At 42.3% G+C, this 21,811-nt stretch overlaps 1 protein-coding gene across 4 annotated transcripts in view; it reads left to right on the forward strand.

The window, feature by feature from the left end:
- Positions 1-21,811, forward strand: part of SLC18A2 (solute carrier family 18 member A2) — a 49,442-nt gene that overhangs the window by 24,817 nt on the left and 2,814 nt on the right. For 3 of the 4 annotated variants that reach the window (XM_083363390.1, XM_083363389.1, XM_083363391.1), the window contains 5 exons: positions 428-523; positions 13,301-13,379; positions 13,595-13,646; positions 15,225-15,288; positions 21,509-21,628. In XM_083363390.1, the coding sequence (XP_083219516.1) occupies positions 428-523; positions 13,301-13,379; positions 13,595-13,646; positions 15,225-15,288; positions 21,509-21,628 (411 nt within the window). The remainder of the gene's footprint in view (positions 1-427; positions 524-13,300; positions 13,380-13,594; positions 13,647-15,224; positions 15,289-21,508; positions 21,629-21,811) is intronic. The other variant, XM_083363392.1, reaches the window with a different exon arrangement.

Consider the following 21,811-nt stretch of genomic DNA (forward strand, 5'->3'; position numbering starts at 1 on the left):
CTCATTCTCAAGTATTGTATCAAATAAAATTTCCATCTGAAAATTGGAAGTATTACATACATATATAAATATTTTATTAAAAAATGTGCACGTTATCATTGCGTCAGTAATAGCAAAACTATTTGTATTAAAAGTTGTGCATTGCCTCTGCTAGATTTAAAATATTTTCTAAACATCATAACACATTGTACTCCATGTCTTTGACATAGTGTGCTGCTTATTGTCTCATTTTTGAAGGAGTGGAACTTTTATGAAATTACAGGATTAAATGTTTTCCCTATCCTAGCAATTTAAATATAATCATTGTTGTACATTTGACAAGCAACTCTTCAAACTGCATTTTTTCATGTCAGCGTAGCTCTTTCCAGGTATTGATTAGAATTTAAGTGAAATAATTCCAGAAATCTATTTTTCATTTCTTTTCCAGGAGCAATATGTTTTGCAAATATGGCAATTGCTATGCTGGAACCAGCTTTACCCATTTGGATGATGGAGACAATGTGTTCAAGCAAATGGCAACTGGGTAAATTGCAGCAAAATCTTAGCTATTTTATTTTTGATCCTAAGTGTATGTGATTGCCTTCTCAAAATTGTTAATCATACATGTTCAGTTTTTATTTTTGAAATCTGTATTTAGCCAATAGAATGATTATCAGACTTCTCGTACCTTATGCATTATGCATTGGAAAGCATGAGACTGTGCAGAATTTCAAAGGGGTGCCCCATTTTATCAGATATTTAATGAAACCAGATATTTGTGGATTCTGTGGAATAAAAGCAGTCCCTTTTACAATGCTTTGCAATGCCATGCTTAGGAGAGGGAACTAGTCATGCTGCTTCATTTGGGTGACTTAGCTGCTGTTTATGAAAAACTGAAATGAAGGCCTTCCCCCTTTGATGGTGTAATATACTATCACATCCCTGCCTTCGGACTGTTGTTTATTGCCATTCACATATCGTCCCCAAAGGATTCAGAGTTCCCTGGGTACTAGCCACCGTGAGAGGGTGGCTTGAACTTACATCTGCTGCCCCTAGAGGTGAGAGCTCTAGGGGACATGCTGTACCCAGGATGGATGTTTCGGACCATTCCCCCAGGAATAGGCTCTCCAACTGTCGTGAGAGGACGGTGGTTGGCCTGTCCTGGGGTGGCACCCAGCTGAGTGGCAGTGGCTGGGTGGAAGCTCGGGACACCTATTTGCTCTCTGTTTGGTCCCTCCTTAAATTAATTGACTATGGACTGCCTATATCTGGACTGCTCTTATGCCTTGTCTTAGGTACTCCTCTACGGACTTGCTCGCCCTCAGGGGTGCTCCCCCTTCCTGGAGGCGGCCCGCCTTTCCAGCCGAGTACAATCTCGAGGAAGGGCCCATTTATTGGGATCCTGAGAGATGGCTGGGCACGGTTATGGGCCTCCGACGTAAACCTAATAAGAGGTCCTTGGTTTGCTTTTTGTCAAAAATTTTTTGGGGGTTAGGGAGGAGGGAGGGTTCTTTTCTTGGTTGTTCGGACGAGGGGGGCAGTCCAACTACCTCTGTTCAGGCTAGTGCTGAGGCGGATCGCGGGGGGGAGGAGCGGGGGTCGGCTGCTTCTGGGGCTCCAGGGCCAGTCGTGGGACTATCCATCCCCACGACGATAGGGAATGGCAGCAGGTGTAGGAACAGAGGGCCGTATCGATCTCAGGGAAGGCCTCTCCGCTGCTTACAAGCGGTGAGGCACTCCGACCCTCTGGTTCCGCCCCGAGGTCCCGGGAGTGAGGACGTGCAGCCTCCTGAGCTCCGGCTGGTGTACTTGAATGCCAGGTCGGTCGCTAACAAGGCTCCTCTCGTCCGTGACTTGGTCGAGGGTGAGCAGGCGGACCTGGCTTGCATCACGGAAACTTGGTTGGGCCCAGAGGGCGGCATTCCTCTGGTTGATCTTTGCCCACCAAGTTTCCGGGTGCTGCACCGGCCTCGGGCTCAGGGTAGGGGTGGGGGTGTGGCTGTTGTTATGAGGGAGACCTTGTGTCCACGGGAGGCCACCGTTCCCCAGATAGTCGGGTGTGAGTCTCTCTTTTTGAGATGCGGCCCTGGTGCGCAGTTGGGCTTGCTGCTGGTGTACCTTTCGCCTAGTCACGCAGCAGCAGCCCTGCCTGAGCTGCTCGATGTCCTCTCTGGGCTGGTGGTTGAGTTCCCGAAACTTATAGTTTTGGGGGACTTCAACCTACCATCGCTGGGAGGATCATCTGAGTTGGCTCGGGAGTTCATGGCTTCCATGACGGCCATGGACCTGACGCAAGTAATTTTGGGACCGACTCATGAAGGAGGCCACACCCTTGACCTAGTTTTCTTGTCTGGACGGTGGTTAGATGATCTTGGTGGGGGCTCTCCAACTATTATGCCCCTGTCATGGACCGATCATCATCTCCTGCGGCTGGTCTTCCATTTTGCCACCCCCCGCCGTGGGTGTTTGGAACCAATTAAATGGTACCGCCCCAGACGCTTAATGGATCCCCAGAGGTTCCAGGCAGCGCTGGGGTCCCCACCTGCCTCCCTTGCTCACAGCTCGGCAGATGCCTTAGTGGAAGCCTGGGAAAGGACGGCCACTGAGGCTCTTGAACGAGTTGTACCCCTGCGGCCCCTGACCCGGTGCAGATCCCGTCGAGCTCCATGGTTCTCTGCGGAGCTCCGGGAGATGAAGCGTCAGAGACGGGGCCTAGAGAGCGGTTGGAGGTCCAGCCGATCCGAATCCGACCGATTGCGACTAAGAGCCTACATTAGGTCTTATCTCGCTGCGATAAGGGAAGCGAGGTCTAACTACTTCGCCACCCTTATCGCGTCCGCAGATAATCGCCCGGCCGCCCTGTTTAGGGTGACTCGCTCCCTCCTAAATCAGGAGGTGAGGGAGGATCCCTTGCAGGGTCGTGCCGAGGAGTTTAACCAACATCTGTCGGACAAAATCGCTCGGATTCGGACCGGTCTGGACTCTGACTGGGCAGAGTCTGACGATCAGGACACGGGCGGTCTTGTCGATATCACCTGGGAGGAGTTTGATTCTGTGACTCCGGAGGAAGTGGACAGGATCATGGGGAGGCTGAGCACCACAACATGTTTATTGGACCCGTGCCCTTCCTGGCTGGTCTATGCAGCCCGGGAGAGGACACGCAGCTGGTTCCAGGCAGTTATATAGGCTTCTCTGAGTGAGGGTATCTTCCCCGCCGTCTTGAAGGAGGCGGTGGTGAGGCCTCTCCTCAAGAGGCCTGCCTTGGACCCAGCTGTATTGAACAACTTTCGTCCTGTCTCCAACCTTCGCTTTCTTGCGAAGGTTGTTGAGAGTGTGGTGGCGCATCAGCTCCCTCTGGTCCTGGATGAAGCGGATTATCTAGACCCGTACCAATCGGGTTTCAGGCCCGGGCACAGCACGGAGACGGCATTGGTCGCGCTGGTGAATGATCTCTGGAGGGCTCGGGACAGGGGGCATTCCTCTGTTCTAGTCCTATTAGACCTCTCGGCGGCTTTCGATACCATCGACCATGGTATCTTGCTGCGGCATCTCAGGGGACTGGGAGTGGGAGGCACAGTTTTACAGTGGTTCTCCTCCTATCTCCAGGGACGTTCGCAGTCGGTGTTGGCAGGGGGGCAGAGGTCGACCGCGAGGTCTCTCATTTGTGGAGTTCCTCAGGGGTCGGTCCTCTCGCCTCTCCTGTTCAACATCTACATGAAACCGCTGGGTGAGATCATTCGTGGCTTTGGAGTTGGGTATCATCAGTACGCTGATGATACCCAACTTTTCTTTTCGACCCCAAACCACCCCAGTGATGCCCTCAACGTGATGTCCCGTTGCCTGGAGGCGGTTCGGGTCTGGATGGGGAGGAACAGACTTCAACTCAACCCCGACAAGACTGAGTGGCTTTGCATCCCTTCATCCCGGGTCTATTCGGACATTCCACCTCTGGCTATGGGGGGTGAACTATTACCCCCCGTAGATAGGGCTCGCAACTTGGGAGTCCTCCTAGATTCACGGCTCACCTTGGAAGACCATATAGGAGCTGTGACTAGGGGGGCCTTCGCCCAGGTTCGCCTGGTGCGCCAGTTGCGGCCCTATCTTAGCCGGGATGATTTGTGCACGGTCACTCATGCGCTCGTGTCCTCTCGTCTGGACTACTGCAACGCTCTCTACATGGGGCTGCCCTTGAGGACCACCCGGAAGCTCCAACTGGTACAGAATGCAGCCGCGAGAGTTGTGTTGGGAGTCTCCCGATACTCCCACGTTACACCTCTGCTCCGTGAGCTGCATTGGTTGCCAGTTATCTTCCGGGTGAGATTCAAGGTACTGGTAACGGTGTTTAAAGCCCTCCATGGCATGGGGCCGGAGTACCTTAGGGAACATCTGCTGCCGGCATCAAGCTCCCTGTGCGTTCCCACAGAGAGGGCCTCCTCAGGGTACCACCGATCAGAGAATGTCGATTGGTGGCCCCCAGGGGGAGATCCTTCTCTGTGGGCGCTCCGGAGCTGTGGAATCAGCTACCGGTAGAGCTCCGGATGGCGCCCGATCTTCGCTCCTTTCGTCGCGATCTCAAGACGTTTTTGTTTGTACAAGCTGGCCTAGCCTGATGGGGATCGGTGGGGTTGTTTTATCTTTGGTCTCTTAATTTTATCCTGGGGTTTTTAGAATTGTACTCCTATTGTTTTAACTAGGGCAACCGTTTAATCTTTTTTTAATGTTTGTATTTGGTATTTTATTCTGCCCTGTGAACCGCCCTGAGTCCTCAGGGAGAAGGGCGGTATATAAATGTTATTAAATTAAAAATTAAATTAAATATGAGTAAATGCAACATGTTTTCCTGAGGCAAGAGCCCAACTGTGGCAGATTGTCCATGATGTACTGTACACATTCCTTATAAAGAGAAAAATAGGAATGCTACATAATGTATGCTACACCTGCATAATAGCTTTACTCAGTGGAGGTTTTCTGAACATTGGAATATTCCCTTAGAAATAGATAGCAATGGCAGGCTTACATACTGATTCATAGTGCTTTACAGCTCTCTCTAAGCAGTTTACAGAGTCAGTGTATTCCCCCCAACAATCTGGGTCCTCGTTTTACTGACCTCAGAAAGATGGAAGGCTGAGTCAACCTTGAGTTGGTTAGGATTGAACTTCTGGCAGTGAGCTGAATTAGCCTGCAATACTGCATTCTAACCACTGCGCCACCACAATTCCTATAGAATTAGATAACATTTAACTACATTTGCAAAATTATATATACACCAAATTCTTCCTAACTTCTGAATAATAGTTCCACTCTGGGCCATGTGACTAAAATAGCTTGGAGTAGAGCAGTCACCACAAGAGCCGTGGTGGCGCAGTGGTTAGAACTGCCAGGAGTTCGATCCTGACTGGCTCAAGACTGTTTCAGCCTTCTATCCTTCTGAGATTGGTAAAATGAGGACCCAGATTGTTGGGGAGGGGGGCAATATGCTGACATTAGGAAACCACTCAGACAGTGCTGTAAAGCACTATGAAGCACTATGAATCTCTATACTATTGCTATTCCAAGTTGCTGCCTGAATGCTTTTCCCACAGGAAAGCACTGGATAAATTTTCTTTGAACTTTTTTTTTCCCTTTTAACCTGAGCTAGCCTATTTTCCTGTTCAACCTTTCTTTTGCTGGATTCTCACTTACATCAGACGTGATTCTATTTTGTTTCTTGTTCAAAAGGTTGTACAAATAGAGATCTGTTTGTTAAATACAATAGCCTATCAGTTCTGCAGCACATTTGCTAATATTATCCAGCTGACGTCTCAGAAAAAGTCCCTTATTAAAGACTTTAGTAAACTTAGTCATGGGATAATTTATGGATTGCTCACTATTTAGAAAATAAAAATTAGGAATAAATGGACAGTTTTCTAAGTGAGGGAACTAAAACATAGAATCCCTTAAGAATCTGTTTGGGAACAGAAGCTTTAAATGCATTAATCAGAGCTATTAATCTGTCCCCATTAGCAGATAAACCAAACTGTTCACAGTACCAAGAGTGATTGTGAAGAAATCCAGAATGAGCTCTTTAAATAGGTGACTGATCAATCAAGTGATAAATGCAGATCAATTTATGTATATGAAATGATGACCCAACAGTGCTTTTTCCAAAAGGCAACTGGACTTTTTTGTTTTGTGTTTGCTTTGAAAACATTTTGCTTCTCATCCAAAAAGCTTCTTAACCTCTGAAGGAGGAGGAGCAGAAACTGAAGAAGCTTCTCTGATGAGAAGCAAAACATTTTCAAAGAAAAAGGCAAGATTGTGTTTCTGGGAAAAGCACTTTGGGACAAGTGGATGACCTAGATGATTGAGAGTCTTCATAGACTTGTATGAAATGATGCATTTTGGGACCCCAAAGCCCTTATATACACAGATGGAATATCAATTGATTGTAGTTCTCAGGGTCACAAAAGATAGCTTTATAAAAAGGCAAACTCAGAGTCAGAACCAAAGCCTTTCAACCTAACCAAAGCCTTTCAACCTAACCTTGTCCAAACCTAAACAGATTCATTTTGGCTTTCCTAAAATGGGAATTTCAAATATTTTGAACAATTAGGGTTTGAACAAAGACAGATCTCCTTAATTTATTTATTTATTTATTTAGTTACATTTATATACCGCCCTTTCCCTGAGGACTCAGGGCGGTTTACAGGGAATTAAAATCCAACATACAAAAGTTAAAACCGAATTAAAAAATATTAAATTGACCCTGTACACAATTAAAACCCCAATTAAAAATTTCTCCTCAGCCTGGGCCCGAGAGCTCAAAGAGCCAGGTCTTCAGGCCCCTGCGGAATGATCGGAGGTCAGGGGCAGTTCTCAGCTCCACCGGCAGCTGGTTCCAGAGGGCAGGCGCTCCCACTGAGAAGGCCCTATCCCTGGGCGTCACCCGCCGGCAATCTCTCACCGGCGGAACCCTGAGCAGACCCTCCCTGTGGGAGCGCACTGGGCGAAGGGCATTTGATGCCGGCAGCAGGTGTTCCCTCAAATAACCCGGACCCAGGCCATGTAGGGCTTTATAGGTAATAACCAGCACCTTGAATTTCACACGGAGGGCAACCGGAAGCCAATGCAGCTCGCGGAGTAGAGGTGTTACATGGGAGTATCGGGAGACCCCCATTACAACTCGCGCGGCCGCATTCTGCACCAGTTGAAGCCTCCGTGTGGTCTTCAAGGGCAGCCCCATGTAGAGAGCGTTACAGTAGTCCAAGCGGGAGGTCACAAGCGCATGAGTAACTGTGCGTAGGGCGTCTCGGTCCAGATAGGGACGCAACTGGCGCACCAGGCGAACCTGTGCAAAAGCCCCCCTGGTCACGGCTCCTATATGATCTTCAAAATTGAGCCGTGCATCCAGGAGGACGCCCAGGTTGCGAGCCCTATCAACGGGGGGTAACACCTCACCCCCCATCATTAAAGGTGGAATAACTTGGTTAACCCGAGATGCCGATATGCACAGCCACTCAGTCTTGGCGGGATTGAGACGAAGCCTGTTTCTCCCCATCCAGACCTGAACCGCCTCCAGGCACCGGGACATCACGGAGAGGGCATCACTGGGTTGGTTTGGGGTGGAAAGAAAAAGTTGGGTATCATCAGCGTACTGGTGATACCCCACCCCAAAACCACGAATGATCTCGCCCAGCGGCTTCATATAGATGTTGAACAGGAGGGGCGAGAGAACCGACCCCTGAGGAACTCCACAAATGAGAGACCTCGGGGCGGATCTCTGCCCTCCTGTCAACACCGACTGCGAGCGGCCCTGGAGGTAGGAGGAGAACCACCGTAAAACGGTGCCTCCCACTCCCAGCCTCCTGAGACGCCGCAGCAAGATACCATGGTCGATGGTATCGAACGCCGCTGAGAGATCTAACAGGATCAGGACAGAGGAGCAACCCCTGTCCCTGGCCCTCCAGAGATCATTCACCAGCGCGACCAATGCCGTCTCCGTGCTGTGTCCGGGCCTGAAGCCCGATTGGTACGGGTCCAGATAATCAGTTTCCTCCAGGAACAGAGGGAGCTGGTGCGCCACCACACTCTCAACAACCTTCGCCAGAAAGCGAAGGTTGGAGACTGGACGATAGTTGTTTAAAACAGCCGGGTCCAAAGCAGGCTTCTTGAGAAGGGGCCTCACCACCGCCTCCTTCAAGGCGGCAGGAAAGACACCCTCCTTCAAAGAAGCAGTTATTACTGCATGGAACCAGCCTCGTGTTCCCTCCCGAGCCGCATAAACTAGCCAGGAGGGGCACGGATCCAACAAACAGGTGGTGGTGCTCAGTCTCCCCATGATCCTGTCCACATCATCAGGGGAAACAGGGTCGAACTCAGTCCAGATAACGTGCTCAAGACCGCCTGATTCCTCCACATTAGACTCTGCCCAGTCAGAGTCCAAGCCGGTCCGGATCCGAGCGATTTTGTCCACCAGATGATGACTAAACTCCTCGGCTCGTCCCTGCAAGGGATCCTCTCTCACCTCCTGGTTAAGGAGGGAGCGAGTCACCCTAAACAGGGCGGCCGGGCGATTATCTGCGGACGCGACAAGGGCGGCAAAGTAGTTAGACTTCGCCGTCCTTATCGCGGCAAGATAAGACCTTATAAAGGTTCTTAACTGCAATCGGTCGGATTCGGATCGGCTGGATCTCCAACCGCTCTCTAGACCTCGTCTCCGACGCTTCATCTCCCGGAGCTCCACGGAGAACCATGGGGCCCAACGGGATCTGCGTCGGGTCAGAGGTCGCATGGGTACAACACAGTCGAGTGCCCTGGTGGCTGCCGTTTCCCAGGCCTCCACCAGGGCATCGACTGGGCTGTGGGTAAGGGTGATAGGTATAGGCCCAAGCGCCCTCTGGAACCGATCTGGGTCCATTAGGCGCCTGGGGCGGAACCACCTGGTCGGCTCCGCCGCCCAGCGGCGGGGGATGGCATGACGGAAAACTAGCCTCAGGAGGTAATGGTCTGACCATTGCTGAGTTAAGATGTTTACTGTACAACAACTTTAAAAAAGCAATTCTATGCTAGGGATCTTTATAAAAGGCATTTGACTTTTTCAAAGTTGCTGCACAGAATCTATATCTTAACTGAGCAATTGATCATATGGTGTGGTCCAGTGAATTGTTGACATTTTTCAAGACTAGCATTTATATATATATATATATATATATATATATATATATATATATATATACACACACACATACAGTATATATATATATATACAGTATATATATATATATATATATATATATATATATATATATATATATATATATATATATATATATATATATATATGGTATATATATACGGTATATATATACGGTATATATATATATACGGTATATATATACAGGGAGTGCAGAATTATTAGGCAAGTTGTATTTTTGAGGATTAATTTTATTATTGAACAACAACCATGTTCTCAATGAACCCAAAAAACTCATTAATATCAAAGCTGAATATTTTTGGAAGTAGTTTTTAGTTTGTTTTTAGTTATAGCTATTTTAGGGGGATATCTGTGTGTGCAGGTGACTATTACTGTGCATAATTATTAGGCAACTTAACAAAAAACAAATATATACCCATTTCAATTATTTATTTTTACCAGTGAAACCAATATAACATCTCAACATTCACAAATATACATTTCTGACATTCAAAAACATAACAAAAACAAATCAGTGACCAATATAGCCACCTTTCTTTGCAAGGACACTCAAAAGCCTGCCATCCATGGATTCTGTCAGTGTTTTGATCTGTTCACCATCAACATTGCGTGCAGCAGCAACCACAGCCTCCCAGACACTGTTCAGAGAGGTGTACTGTTTTCCCTCCTTGTAAATCTCACATTTGATGATGGACCACAGGTTCTCAATGGGGTTCAGATCAGGTGAACAAGGAGGCCATGTCATTAGATTTCCTTCTTTTATACCCTTTCTTGCCAGCCACGCTGTGGAGTACTTGGACGCGTGTGATGGAGCATTGTCCTGCATGAAAATCATGTTTTTCTTGAAGGATGCAGACTTCTTCCTGTACCACTGCTTGAAGAAGGTGTCTTCCAGAAACTGGCAGTAGGACTGGGAGTTGAGCTTGACTCCATCCTCAACCCGAAAAGGCCCCACAAGCTCATCTTTGATGATACCAGCCCAAACCAGTACTCCACCTCCACCTTGCTGGCGTCTGAGTCGGACTGGAGCTCTCTGCCCTTTACCAATCCAGCCACGGGCCCATCCATCTGGCCCATCAAGACTCACTCTCATTTCATCAGTCCATAAAACCTTAGAAAAATCAGTCTTGAGATATTTCTTGGCCCAGTCTTGACGTTTCAGCTTGTGTGTCTTGTTCAGTGGTGGTCGTCTTTCAGCCTTTCTTACCTTGGCCATGTCTCTGAGTATTGCATACCTTGTGCTTTTGGGCACTCCAGTGATGTTGCAGCTCTGAAATATGGCCAAACTGGTGGCAAGTGGCATCTTGGCAGCTGCACGCTTGACTTTTCTCAGTTCATGGGCAGTTATTTTGCGCCTTGGTTTCTCCACACGCTTCTTGCGACCCTGTTGACTATTTTGAATGAAACGCTTGATTGTTCGATGATCACGCTTCAGAAGCTTTGCAATTTTAAGAGTGCTGCATCCCTCTGCAAGATATCTCACTATTTTTGACTTTTCTGAGCCTGTCAAGTCCTTCTTTTGACCCATTTTGCCAAAGGAAAGGAAGTTGCCTAATAATTATGCACACCTGATACAGGGTGTTGATGTCATTAGACCACACCCCTTCTCATTACAGAGATGCACATCACCTAATATGCTTAATTGGTAGTAGGCTTTCGAGCCTATACAGCTTGGAGTAAGACAACATGCATAAAGAGGATGATGTGGTCAAAATACTCATTTGCCTAATAATTCTGCACTCCCTGTATATATATATGTAAATTATTCAAATTGCTAATAAAGAATTTGGGAGGCTGAGATTTATTTTAATTTATTTTAATTCCATTTATATCCCGCCCTTCTCCGAAGACTCAGGGCGGCTTACAAGCTTAGCAGTAGCCTTCATTCTATGTATATGCCTGCTTGTTAGGGCTTTCACACACACACACCCAAGCGGCATTATTACAAAGTCAGCTTAATTGCCCCCAACAATCTGGGTCCTCATTTTACCTACCTCGGAAGGATGGAAGGCTGAGTCAACCTTGAGCCTGGTGGGATGGGAACCTGCACTAATTGCAGGCAGCTGGCGTTACTTAAGGAGGCATTAGCCCACTGCTCCACCAAGGTTCATTTCGAACTTCTTATATTCTTATATATAAAGATATAAAGATATAAATACAGAAATGTTTAATGTTAAATATGCTGGTTTACTGTTGAATTATATACAGAGATTTGAAATCTGACTGTGTGGAATTTGATGACCATGCATGATAAGGTGACTAAAATAATAATACTGAGAAATTGAAAAAGTGATAATGTTCCAGATATCAAGGGTTTGCATCATATCTATTCTTGAAAAGGCAGTATTTGTTATTCTAAACAATCAATGAAGCAATGTGTTCTTTTTCTGGCATAGATGTTATTACAAAAATATTTTGTAACTGATTGTAACACCATATGGTATATTTGCAAACCAGTGACTAAATGTAATATATAAAATAGAATATGTTCATTTTCTTTCCCCTCCTTTTTTTCTCTTTCTTGTTTTTTTAATCATTTTTATTTGTGTAGATTGTTCAGTTTAAATTTATTATAGTTATCTTGGTATTTTCCTTGTATTTTTGAAAAACAAAAGATAAAAAAATAAAAAAGTTTGCAGATGTATGGTATGATGCATCTGGAATACTGTGTATTGGTCACCATTTCGGAAAAGAAAAAAAATAGGAGAAAAAAGTGTAAAAGAGAATAACCAACTGCTCAGAAAACTTTCCCTGTGAGAAAAGGCTACCATTTTTAGGAGTCTTTTGTTTAGAAAAATGGCAACAGAGAAAGGATATGAATGACATATATGAAATCATGCATACCATGTAGAAAGAGAACAATAATATTTTTTTCTCCCTTTCTCAAAACATTAGGACCAGGGCCCAGCTGATTGGAATGAGATTTAGAATGGGCATACGAAATTACCTTTTAATAGAATGCATAGTTAACATGTGGGATTTATTACCATAAGGCAAAGTTACAGTCACTAACTTGCATGGCTTTAAAAGGAGGATGGATACATTCATCAAGCATTGAACATACATGTTACCTCTAAATAAAGAGCCTTGGTGGAGCAGTGGGCTAATGCCTCCTTAAGTAACGCCAGCTGCCTGCAATTAGTGCAGGTTCGCGTCCCACCAGGCTCAAGGTTGACTCAGCCTTCCATCCTTCCCAGGTAGGTAAAATGAGGACCCAGATTGTTGGGGGCAATAAGCTGACTTTGTAATAATGCCGCTTGGGGTGTGTGTGAAAGCCCTAACAAGCAGGCATATACATAGAATGAAGGCTACTGCTAAGCTTGTAAGCCGCCCTGAGTCTTCAGAGAAGGGCGGGATATAAGTGGAATTAAAAAAAAATAAAAAAAATAAATTCGGGGATACCAATGTCAGTTATAGGGCCACAAGAAAAAGAGAGGGATAGGGTTTCTGGATGCATCCCTAAAAGTACTTGTTTAATAAAACAAACCGTGGCCTGATTTAACAGGGCTACTAAAGAAAACCCTGCTGATTCAGACCAAAGGCCTATCAAGTCCAGTATTCTGTTTATAGTGAATGAATAGGAAATCCTACAAGTAGGATGTGATCAATAGAATAACATTCTCCCTTGTTGCCAGTAACAAGTATTGTTACATTATATAGCAACAATGGACTGATATCCATATTCTCCATAACTTATTTTGTGTTTTATAAACTTGGATTTCTAAATATTATAGAGTTATTTATAATCTAATTCTAGGGGGGAAAATCAGTTATTAGTAAATTATTTCTTACTTTTCAGTTTAATTCACCTTTTAACAAAATTTATTGACACTCATTAATATGTCTTATTTTTTTTTGTTCTATATACCCCTTCACCTACAGAGGACCATGAATTTAGGAGAACACTTTTGAAAATATAATTATAGTTTAAATCTGATAGATTGTCTTGTATGAGATTATAAAAGACTTGAAGTAACCCGGATATTAAAGGGTATTTTATTTTATTTGGTTCAGACCGTGGACCTTCATTAGATGTGTTCTAATAAAATTGGCTGTGTCTAAAGGTATTAGTTTTTCCTTTGCTTCACTGAAAGCAATGTTGATAAGACACTCGTTCATATTTTTCAGGCGTTGCTTTCATTCCAGCCAGTATCTCTTATCTGATTGGAACAAATCTTTTTGGGGGCCTTGCACACAAAATGGGAAGGTAGGCTAAGTTTAAACACTGAATTCATGGACAACATGTTCTAAATGTTTGCTTCTTTCTTAATTACTAATGAAAGCATTCTGATGCATTCATAATAATAAGTAATTTTATTTTAAAGTCATATAGTGCTGTTAGCTACTATGTATTACTTCAGGAAAGTACATTTGGTGTCTGTGTTTCTGGATGGCTAAAAGATAATATTTCTCCTTCCATAGGTGGCTTTGTGCCCTAATTGGGATGATAATAGTGGGAATAAGCGTTTTGTGTGTGAGTAAAAGTTGTTACTGCAAAAAATCCAATTGTTCTGCTTTGTTCTTTTGTTGTGTGAAACAGTGAAGTAGGAAGCAATATCCTGCATTTAGTCAGATCTAAATACAGGTAGTCCTTGACTTACAATCACGACTGAGCAAGACAATTGTTAAGGGAGTTTTGTCCCCTTTTATGACCTGTCTTGCCACTGTTGTTAAGCGAATCACTGCTATTGTTCACTTAGTAACAGAGTTGTTAAGTGAGTCTGGCTTCCCCCTTGACTTTGCTTGTCAGAAGGTCACAAAAAGTGATCACATGACCCCAGACTCTGCAAATATTATAAATATGAGCCAGTTGCCAAGCAGCTGAATTTTAATCATGACCATGGGATACTGAAACATTTCATAAATGTGAAAAATAGTGATGTCACTTTTTTCAATGCCATTGTAACTTAAAACAGTCAGTAAATGAACTCTTGTAAGTTGAAGACTACCTGTAGCTCATAACAATTGGGTGGGAGGGGGCTGCTTGAAAATTTAAGTTTAATTTAGCTTTTTACTTTCAACTTTGATTTGTTTTAATCATGTATTATTGAATAAACTGTAGCAGCTTAGTTCACACATTTTATAAGCTGTAAAATTGTTTAAAATTATTTTTATGGGTTTTTTACAACAAACTGGAATATTTTCCCCTAATATACATAACAATTGTGCACTTGAATAAATTGTCCAATATTTTTTCAGTGTAGATCCTCTAGCACTTATCTTTTCTGTGTATATTTTCCTACTGCAGGTTTTTAAAATGCACATTCCTGGTTGTAAACCAATTTAAATATATAATCTTTAAAAATATATAAATACTGCTATTTGCATGTAATATTCATTACTGTATCTTTTTGTCATTCACTTTTTATCTTGGCAAACAAATGATTACAGCATTTCCAGTGAAATATTCTTTTACATCTCAAAATGTAGCCAATTCATTTTCTTGCACTCATTCATGAGAAAAATAATTATAGAAAATGAGCTATACCTTCTTGATTCTATTATTCTTTTAATTTGTGTCAGGAACACTTAGAAATCTTGCCTTCATTAACATTTTTAGTTTACATTTTTCTGAACTTTAGTATTACCCTATCTTTTAATGTAATGCTACGAATTTTTATAATGATGTTGCTTTCTCATATATAAACCCAACTAGATAGACTTGAATTCTATTGAATAAATTCCATTTATTCATGCTCCAAATCTCATAGCTGAAAATTATGTAACTATGTAACTGGTGTCACTAAAATCTGTACACCATCTTTAAAGCTAAAACTTTATCCATATACTATTTGAATCTTATATCAAACATACGTGTACACTTAATCTTAATAAATTTAATGCAGGGGTCTGGGAAGTTGGCCTCACCGGCTTGCTGTTTGGGGCTCTACCAAGTAGGTGGTGCCAAAAAGTTGCGGCTGGAAATGTTAAGAGGCATGTGCCATGCAAAACTGGCATAGCCCTCAAGCTGATAGAAATTGTCTGCTCATCTAATGAAAAACACATCTAATAACAACACTTTGATACTTCATTTTGTTTCTTTTACTTCCAGGTACCATTTGCTAAAAACATATATGGACTTATAGTACCAAATTTTGGAGTTGGCTTTGCCATTGGTAAGGAAAAAAAATGGCTGAACATTTGGTTTAGAGCATGGCTGGCTGGGGAATTCTGGGAGCTGAACTCCACACAGCTTCAAGTAGCCAAAGTTTAGAAACACTGGTTTAGAGAATATGCAATGCTGCATTCTGTTATTTCAGACATGTCAAACTCGTGACGTCACGTGACATTGCGCAACATGTCAGGATGGTTGTGTCATTGCTAGCAGTGGGGTGGGCATGGCTTCTGGATGACACATCTGGCCCATGGGCTGGCAGTTTGACACCCCTATGTTATTTGATGTGTTACACAGAAGCTTCACTTTTACATAACTATCAGTAGAGCAGTATAAGTTGTATACTGTAGATCCTGATTTCTGTCACCATTACCTTCAATGAATTTGAAAGGGGATAATAGTTTCCTGTGTAGAGATGCATCCAGGCTACTCATGCACAATTCTGTGAAATAAGGGGAGATACATGAGATACATCTTATGTTTAGGTTGGATGGTGGTAGAAGCATGGAAAAACGGAAAATAGCTCAACTGAATTTATGGGATTGCTACATGATCCCAGATAGACTACCTTATAACTCAGATTTTAATTAAACTGCAACATGTGGCATCAATTGATAATTTGAATCTCCTGCCTGTATGGGCTCTGAATACAAGAGATGTATGTATATTTTTGAAATATGTTCTTAACATAAAGAATGTGTGCCATTTTCATTACTAACAACAATTCGTAACAGTTAAGTCCAAGTTTCTAAAAAGATTGTATGCAGCAATATGCATTAGCCACTGTAACACATGGAAACCTGTGGCTTGGTTGTGGTTTCTGAAAATATATACATTAAAAACATTGCCAATAGAGCTAATTAATGTCCCTAGCAGGAAAAGATAATGCTTTACTGTTGCTTCCTTTCAAAAAGCAAATATCCTGTAATCTACAAAAGAAGTACAGTCAGTGACTATCAGTACATAAGACAGATAAGAAAACCTATCCTGTATCAGTGCAATGTTGGTAGACTACACTGCCAATAAGAAAATTAAACAAATTTTATTGTATCATAACAGATATCACCGATGGTACAATAATTAGATATACATATGTCATTCTATAGAATATAGAGAATCTTTACAGGGTAGAGAACATGTTCAATATTTTAACATCAGTAAATAACATTGGATTAATAATAATAATAATAATAATAATAATAATAATAATAATAATAATAATAATAATAATAATAATAATAAGTTGGAAGGGACCTTGGAGGTCATCTAGTCCAACCCCCTGCTCAGGCAGGAAACCCTATACCATTTCAGGCAAATGGCTGTCCAGTCTCTTCTTAAAAACCTCCAGTGTTGGAGCATTCACCACCTCTGGAGGCAGGTTGTTCCACTGTTTAATTGTTCTAACTGTCAGGAAGTTTCTCCTTAGTTCTAGGTTGCTTCTCTCCTTGACTAGTTTCCATCCATTGCTTCTTGTCCTGCTTTCAGGTGCTTTGCAGAATAGCTTGACTCCCTCTTATTTGTGGCAGCCCCTGAGATATTGGAACGCTGCTATCATGTCACCCCTCACTCTTCTCTTCGTTAAACTACACATACCCAATTCCAGCAACCGTTCCCTATATGTTTTAGCCTGCAGCCCCCCAATCATCTTTGTTGCTCTTCTCTGTACCCTTTCTAGAGTCTCGACATCTTTCTTACATCGTGGTGACCAAAACTGGATGCAGTATTCCAGGTGTGGCCTTACCAAAGCATTGTAAAGTGGTATTAGTATTTCACTTGATCTTGATTCTATCCCTCTGTTAATGCAGCCTAGCACTGTGTTGGCTTTTTTGGTAGCTGCAGCACACTGCTGGCTCATATTTAAGTGATTGTCTACTAGGACTCCGAGATCCCTCTCACAGTTACTACTATTGAGCAAGGTACCACCTATACAATACCTGTGCATTTGATTTTTCCTGCCTAAATGTAGAACCTTACTTTTTTTACCATTGAATTTCATTTTGTCATATAGTGCCCAGTGTTCGAGTCTGTCCAGATCCTCCTGTATCTTAAGCCTATCTTCTGGAGTATTGGCTATTCCTGCCAGCTTGGTGTCGTCTGCAAATTTGATGAGTTCCCCATCTATCCCCTCATCCAAATCATTAATGAAGATATTGAAGAGCACTGGGCCCAGAATAGAGCCCTGGGGCACCCCACTACACACTTCCTTCCATGTAGATGCAGTTCCATTGAGGACCACACGCTGAGTACGGCCTGTCAGCCAGCTATGAATCCATCTGGTGGTGATGCTATCTAACCCACATTTTTCTGTCTTATCAAGTAGTAGGTTGTGATCTACTTTATCAAATGCCTTACTGAAGTCCAAGTAAATTATATCTACAGCATTCCTCTGGTCCACTAATTTTGTCACTTGGTCAAAGAATGTGATAAGATTTGTCTGGCATGATCTCTTTTTGACAAACCCATGTTGACTTTTAGTGATGACTTTGTTTGTATCTAGGTGTTCGCTGATTTGTTGTTTGATTATCTTTTCCAGAATCTTCCCAGGTATTGAGGTCAGGCTGAAAGGTCTGTAGTTTCCAGGATCTATTTTTTCCCTTTTTTGAAGATGGGAACTACATCAGCTCTCTTCCAGTCCTCTGGTAGTTCCCCAGTGCTCCAGGATCTTTGAAAAATATAGTTCAGTGGTTCTGAGATCACGTCTGCCAGTTCCTTGAGAACTTTGGGGTGTAATCCATCTGGTCCTGGTGATTTGAACTTGTCTAGGCTGGACAGGTGTTCACTTACCATTTTTTTGCCTATCTTAACTTGCGTTTCTATTCTGTTTTTTATGGCTGTTTTTTCCCTTTGTGTAAAGACAGATGCAAAAAACGAGTTAAATAGTTCAGCTTTCTCCCTATTGCTTGTCACCTTCTTGCCACTTTCCCCCACTAATGGACCAATCATTTCCTTAACTTTTTTCTTGTTTTTTATATGTTGAAAGAAGCATTTTTTGTTATTTTTGACTTTGGTTGCAAGCCTTAGTTCATTTTGAGCCTTAGCTTTCCTCACTTCATCTTTGCAGGCATGGGCTATTTGCTGATATTCTGACTTAGTTATGTGCCCCTCTTTCCAATTCCTTTGGAATGTCCTTTTTATCTTTCAATTTATCAGACAGTTCTTTATGCAGCCATGCTGGTTTCTTTTGAGAGCTGTTATTTTTCTTCTTTGTTGGTATTGTACTAGGCTGGGCTTTTATTATCTCACTTTTCAAAATTTCCCAAGCTTCTTGAGTTGTTTTCCCCTTTAGGATTCTCATCCATGGAATTCTTCCCATGGTCTCTCTAAGTTTATTGAAATTAGCTCTTTTAAAGTCCAAGACTCTAGTTTGGCTGTGTTCTATTGCTTTTGCCTCCAGAATGTTGAATTCCAATATTGCATGATCACTTCCCCCCAAGGTTCCTGTGGCTTCGACATTTTCTATCATTTCATCTCTGTTTGTGAGAATTAAATACAATATGGCTAATCCCCTAGTTCCCTTCTCTACTTTTTGGGAGAGAAAGTTGTCTGCTAGGTTTGTCAGGAATCTGTTTGATCTTCCACTTGGTGCAGAGTTTGTCTCCCAGTTGATATCAGGGTAATTAAAGTCCCCCATTACTGTTGTGATGTGCTTCTTGCATACCTTAGTTAGCTGACTAGCAAACAGTTCATCTATTTCCTCCACTTGGTTGGGCGGCCTATAGTATACACCTATGGCAATGTCATTTTTCTCCCCTTTTATATTGACCCAAATGCATTCAAGTTCACAGTTTTCGTCATTGTTGTGCTCTATTTCTGTAGAGATAGTTATTTCCTATATAGAGATCAACTCCACCTCCTCTTTTGTTTAGTCTGTTTCTTTTAAATAGTTTAAATCCCTCTAGCTGTGTGTTCCATATGTAGGTTTCGTCCCACCATGTTTCCATAATGGCAACAATATCATATCCGCCCTCATTTACCTGAATTTCTAGTTCACCCTGCTTACTGTTCATACTCTGTGCATTAGTGTATAGACATTTGAGTTGTTTATGACTGACCCTGTGTTTACTTGCTGCATAACGTGTGTGGTGCCTGGCTTCGCCTATTTTCTTAGATTGACGGGGACAGTGATGTTCTGTATCAATTAACTCACTGTCCCCATTGTTTAGTTTAAATGTTCCTCCAGAAAAGCTGTGATTTTATTGCCAAGTAACTCAGTCCCTTTCTTGGATGGATGCATCTCTTTTATACATTTTTTCATTGGACCAGCTACAGACATCGTGACTAATATAACCAAAGCCTTCTCCTTTACACCACTCCTTTAGCCACATATTAAATTCTGCTATACGCTGGCCTTTTCCATTTTCTCCTTATACACTGGTAAAACCTCTGAAAAAGTGACCCTACAGCCTATTCTGCTAAGTTCCTGCCCCAAGCTCTGGAAATCATTCTGCACAGAGAGTACATCTTTTTGGGACAGATCGTTAGTGCCAAGATGTACAATAGCCTCCACATCACAGTCCTTGCTGGCATTTTCGATTATTTTAGAAATATGCTTCTTGTCCCTACTGGCAGTAGCACCTGGAAGACACCTGACCTCTTTCAAAACCTCTGTGTCCTTTCCTAAATTTACATCCCTTATAATTGAATCACCAACCAGAAGGTGGCTTCTCTTTTTGGATGCCTTTCTGTTCTTGCATGACTGGTGTGTAATACCAGATTCACACTTCTCCCTGTCAAAAACAAGTTTTTCATCTTGGACCACGATCCCCTGCTTATTTGAGTTATTATCACAGATACCTTTACTTGTCTCATTATTGTCCCTATTAAGGTCAGAAAGGGCACTGTATCTGTTGTGCAGGGACACAGCGAAAGCTTTGGGTTTATGCTTCACAGATCTCACCCTGCCAGATCCCACGGTTGTCCACACTGCCCTTCTCCTGCAGGATCTTTGTGGTAGAGGGGGCTGATAGCACGGAGGCTCAATAGGGTAGAAGGGCTGAACTGGACACCTAATTTCTGCCTGAAGAGCACAGATTACAGACCCTAGATAAATAATCTGTCCTTGTAGACTAGTGATAGTTATATTCTAATAATCCTTTAATTATAGCAAAAATAGCTCATGGATAATCTAGCATATAATTTATCAGTTTTAAATTTAGTAAAAGTTCCCTTTTTTGCGCACTCCTATAAGATAGCAGAAGGTATTTTGTGAACATTTTGCCAATAAACATAGAGAGGGCTACACATTTTTGATGAATCTTTCACAGAAAGATGTCCTTGTTTATCATACACAGGTTTGTACAGATGAAAGTGAATGTTCATTATATTACTACCAGCTTTATCAGCAGCAGGACAGTTCTTGTTTTGAAATGCTGTATTCATATACCATAGTAGAAGGATTGAAAAATGGTCTAGCAATCTAGCTGTAATAGCTACAGAGTTGAATATCTAGTTTAATGTATCTATCTGTCTGCCCAGCCAAATCTATAAGGAGATTTAAGGACAGTTTATAGCAATAATAAACCACACATCAGTAGAATACATTAGTAGGCATTGATTTAAAATGCTGAGTAAAATTATTCAGTTAAAGATAATATACTTGTATTAAGATAAATTGTCATTCAAATTTTTATCATAGCAGGACAAATAATTATATGAAATCTAAACTTATATATTTAGTACTCAAATATACATTTTGAACTTTGATATTGGAATAATAAACTAGATGGTGGATTCATGATTATTATTAAAAAGTTTTCCTTTCTGAATTCAAATCTGAAATATCACAACTGATTACTGTATAACCCATTAATTTCAAACCTGCTACCATAACAAAGTTTGTAAGAGTGGTATGATACTTTTATAGACTAGGCAGACCTGAGCTAGTGAAAAGTAATCCCAAATTAGAAGGGCAAACGCATGTATAATAAAGCACATGTGACAGTTAAAGTAAAATTTGTTATTAAGACCTTACAAAAAAAGTGTGATTATTCCATCTCTAGTAAACAAAGCACAACCTGTTTCAAATTTTGATTGCACTGTGTTGAAAGGAATAGGATTTTGTTACTGTTGAAATGCCTCTTGGTTTAAAATGTAAGTTCAGTAAAACTGGCACTATCCAGACACATACTTCCTTCAGAAATATTTCCAACCATTTTCTGTGTAGAAATTTGGAGAAAAAATGGAAAGCCTGATTAAAATATTGTTTTCTGTGTTATAATCAGGGATGGTGGATTCTTCATTGATGCCTATTATGGGTTACCTTGTTGATCTACGCCATGTTTCCGTCTACGGGAGTGTTTATGCAATTGCAGATGTTGCATTTTGCATGGGTTTTGCTTTAGGTAAGGACTTAATTCTGTTTATTTGAAATGCACTTAACAATGAAACACTGTTGCAGAAGATCTTTGCACCATTTTGTATTAATCCCCCACACACACTTCCACAAATCTTCCAGGAATGGTGGTACTGGTGGGGGGGTTTGCCATTGAAGACTATTTCATTTTCAGCTGAAGAGATTCTTAAAG

Source organism: Vipera ursinii (assembly GCF_947247035.1).
Source record: "Vipera ursinii genome assembly, chromosome: 5".
Taxonomy (NCBI): Eukaryota; Metazoa; Chordata; class Lepidosauria; order Squamata; family Viperidae; genus Vipera; species Vipera ursinii.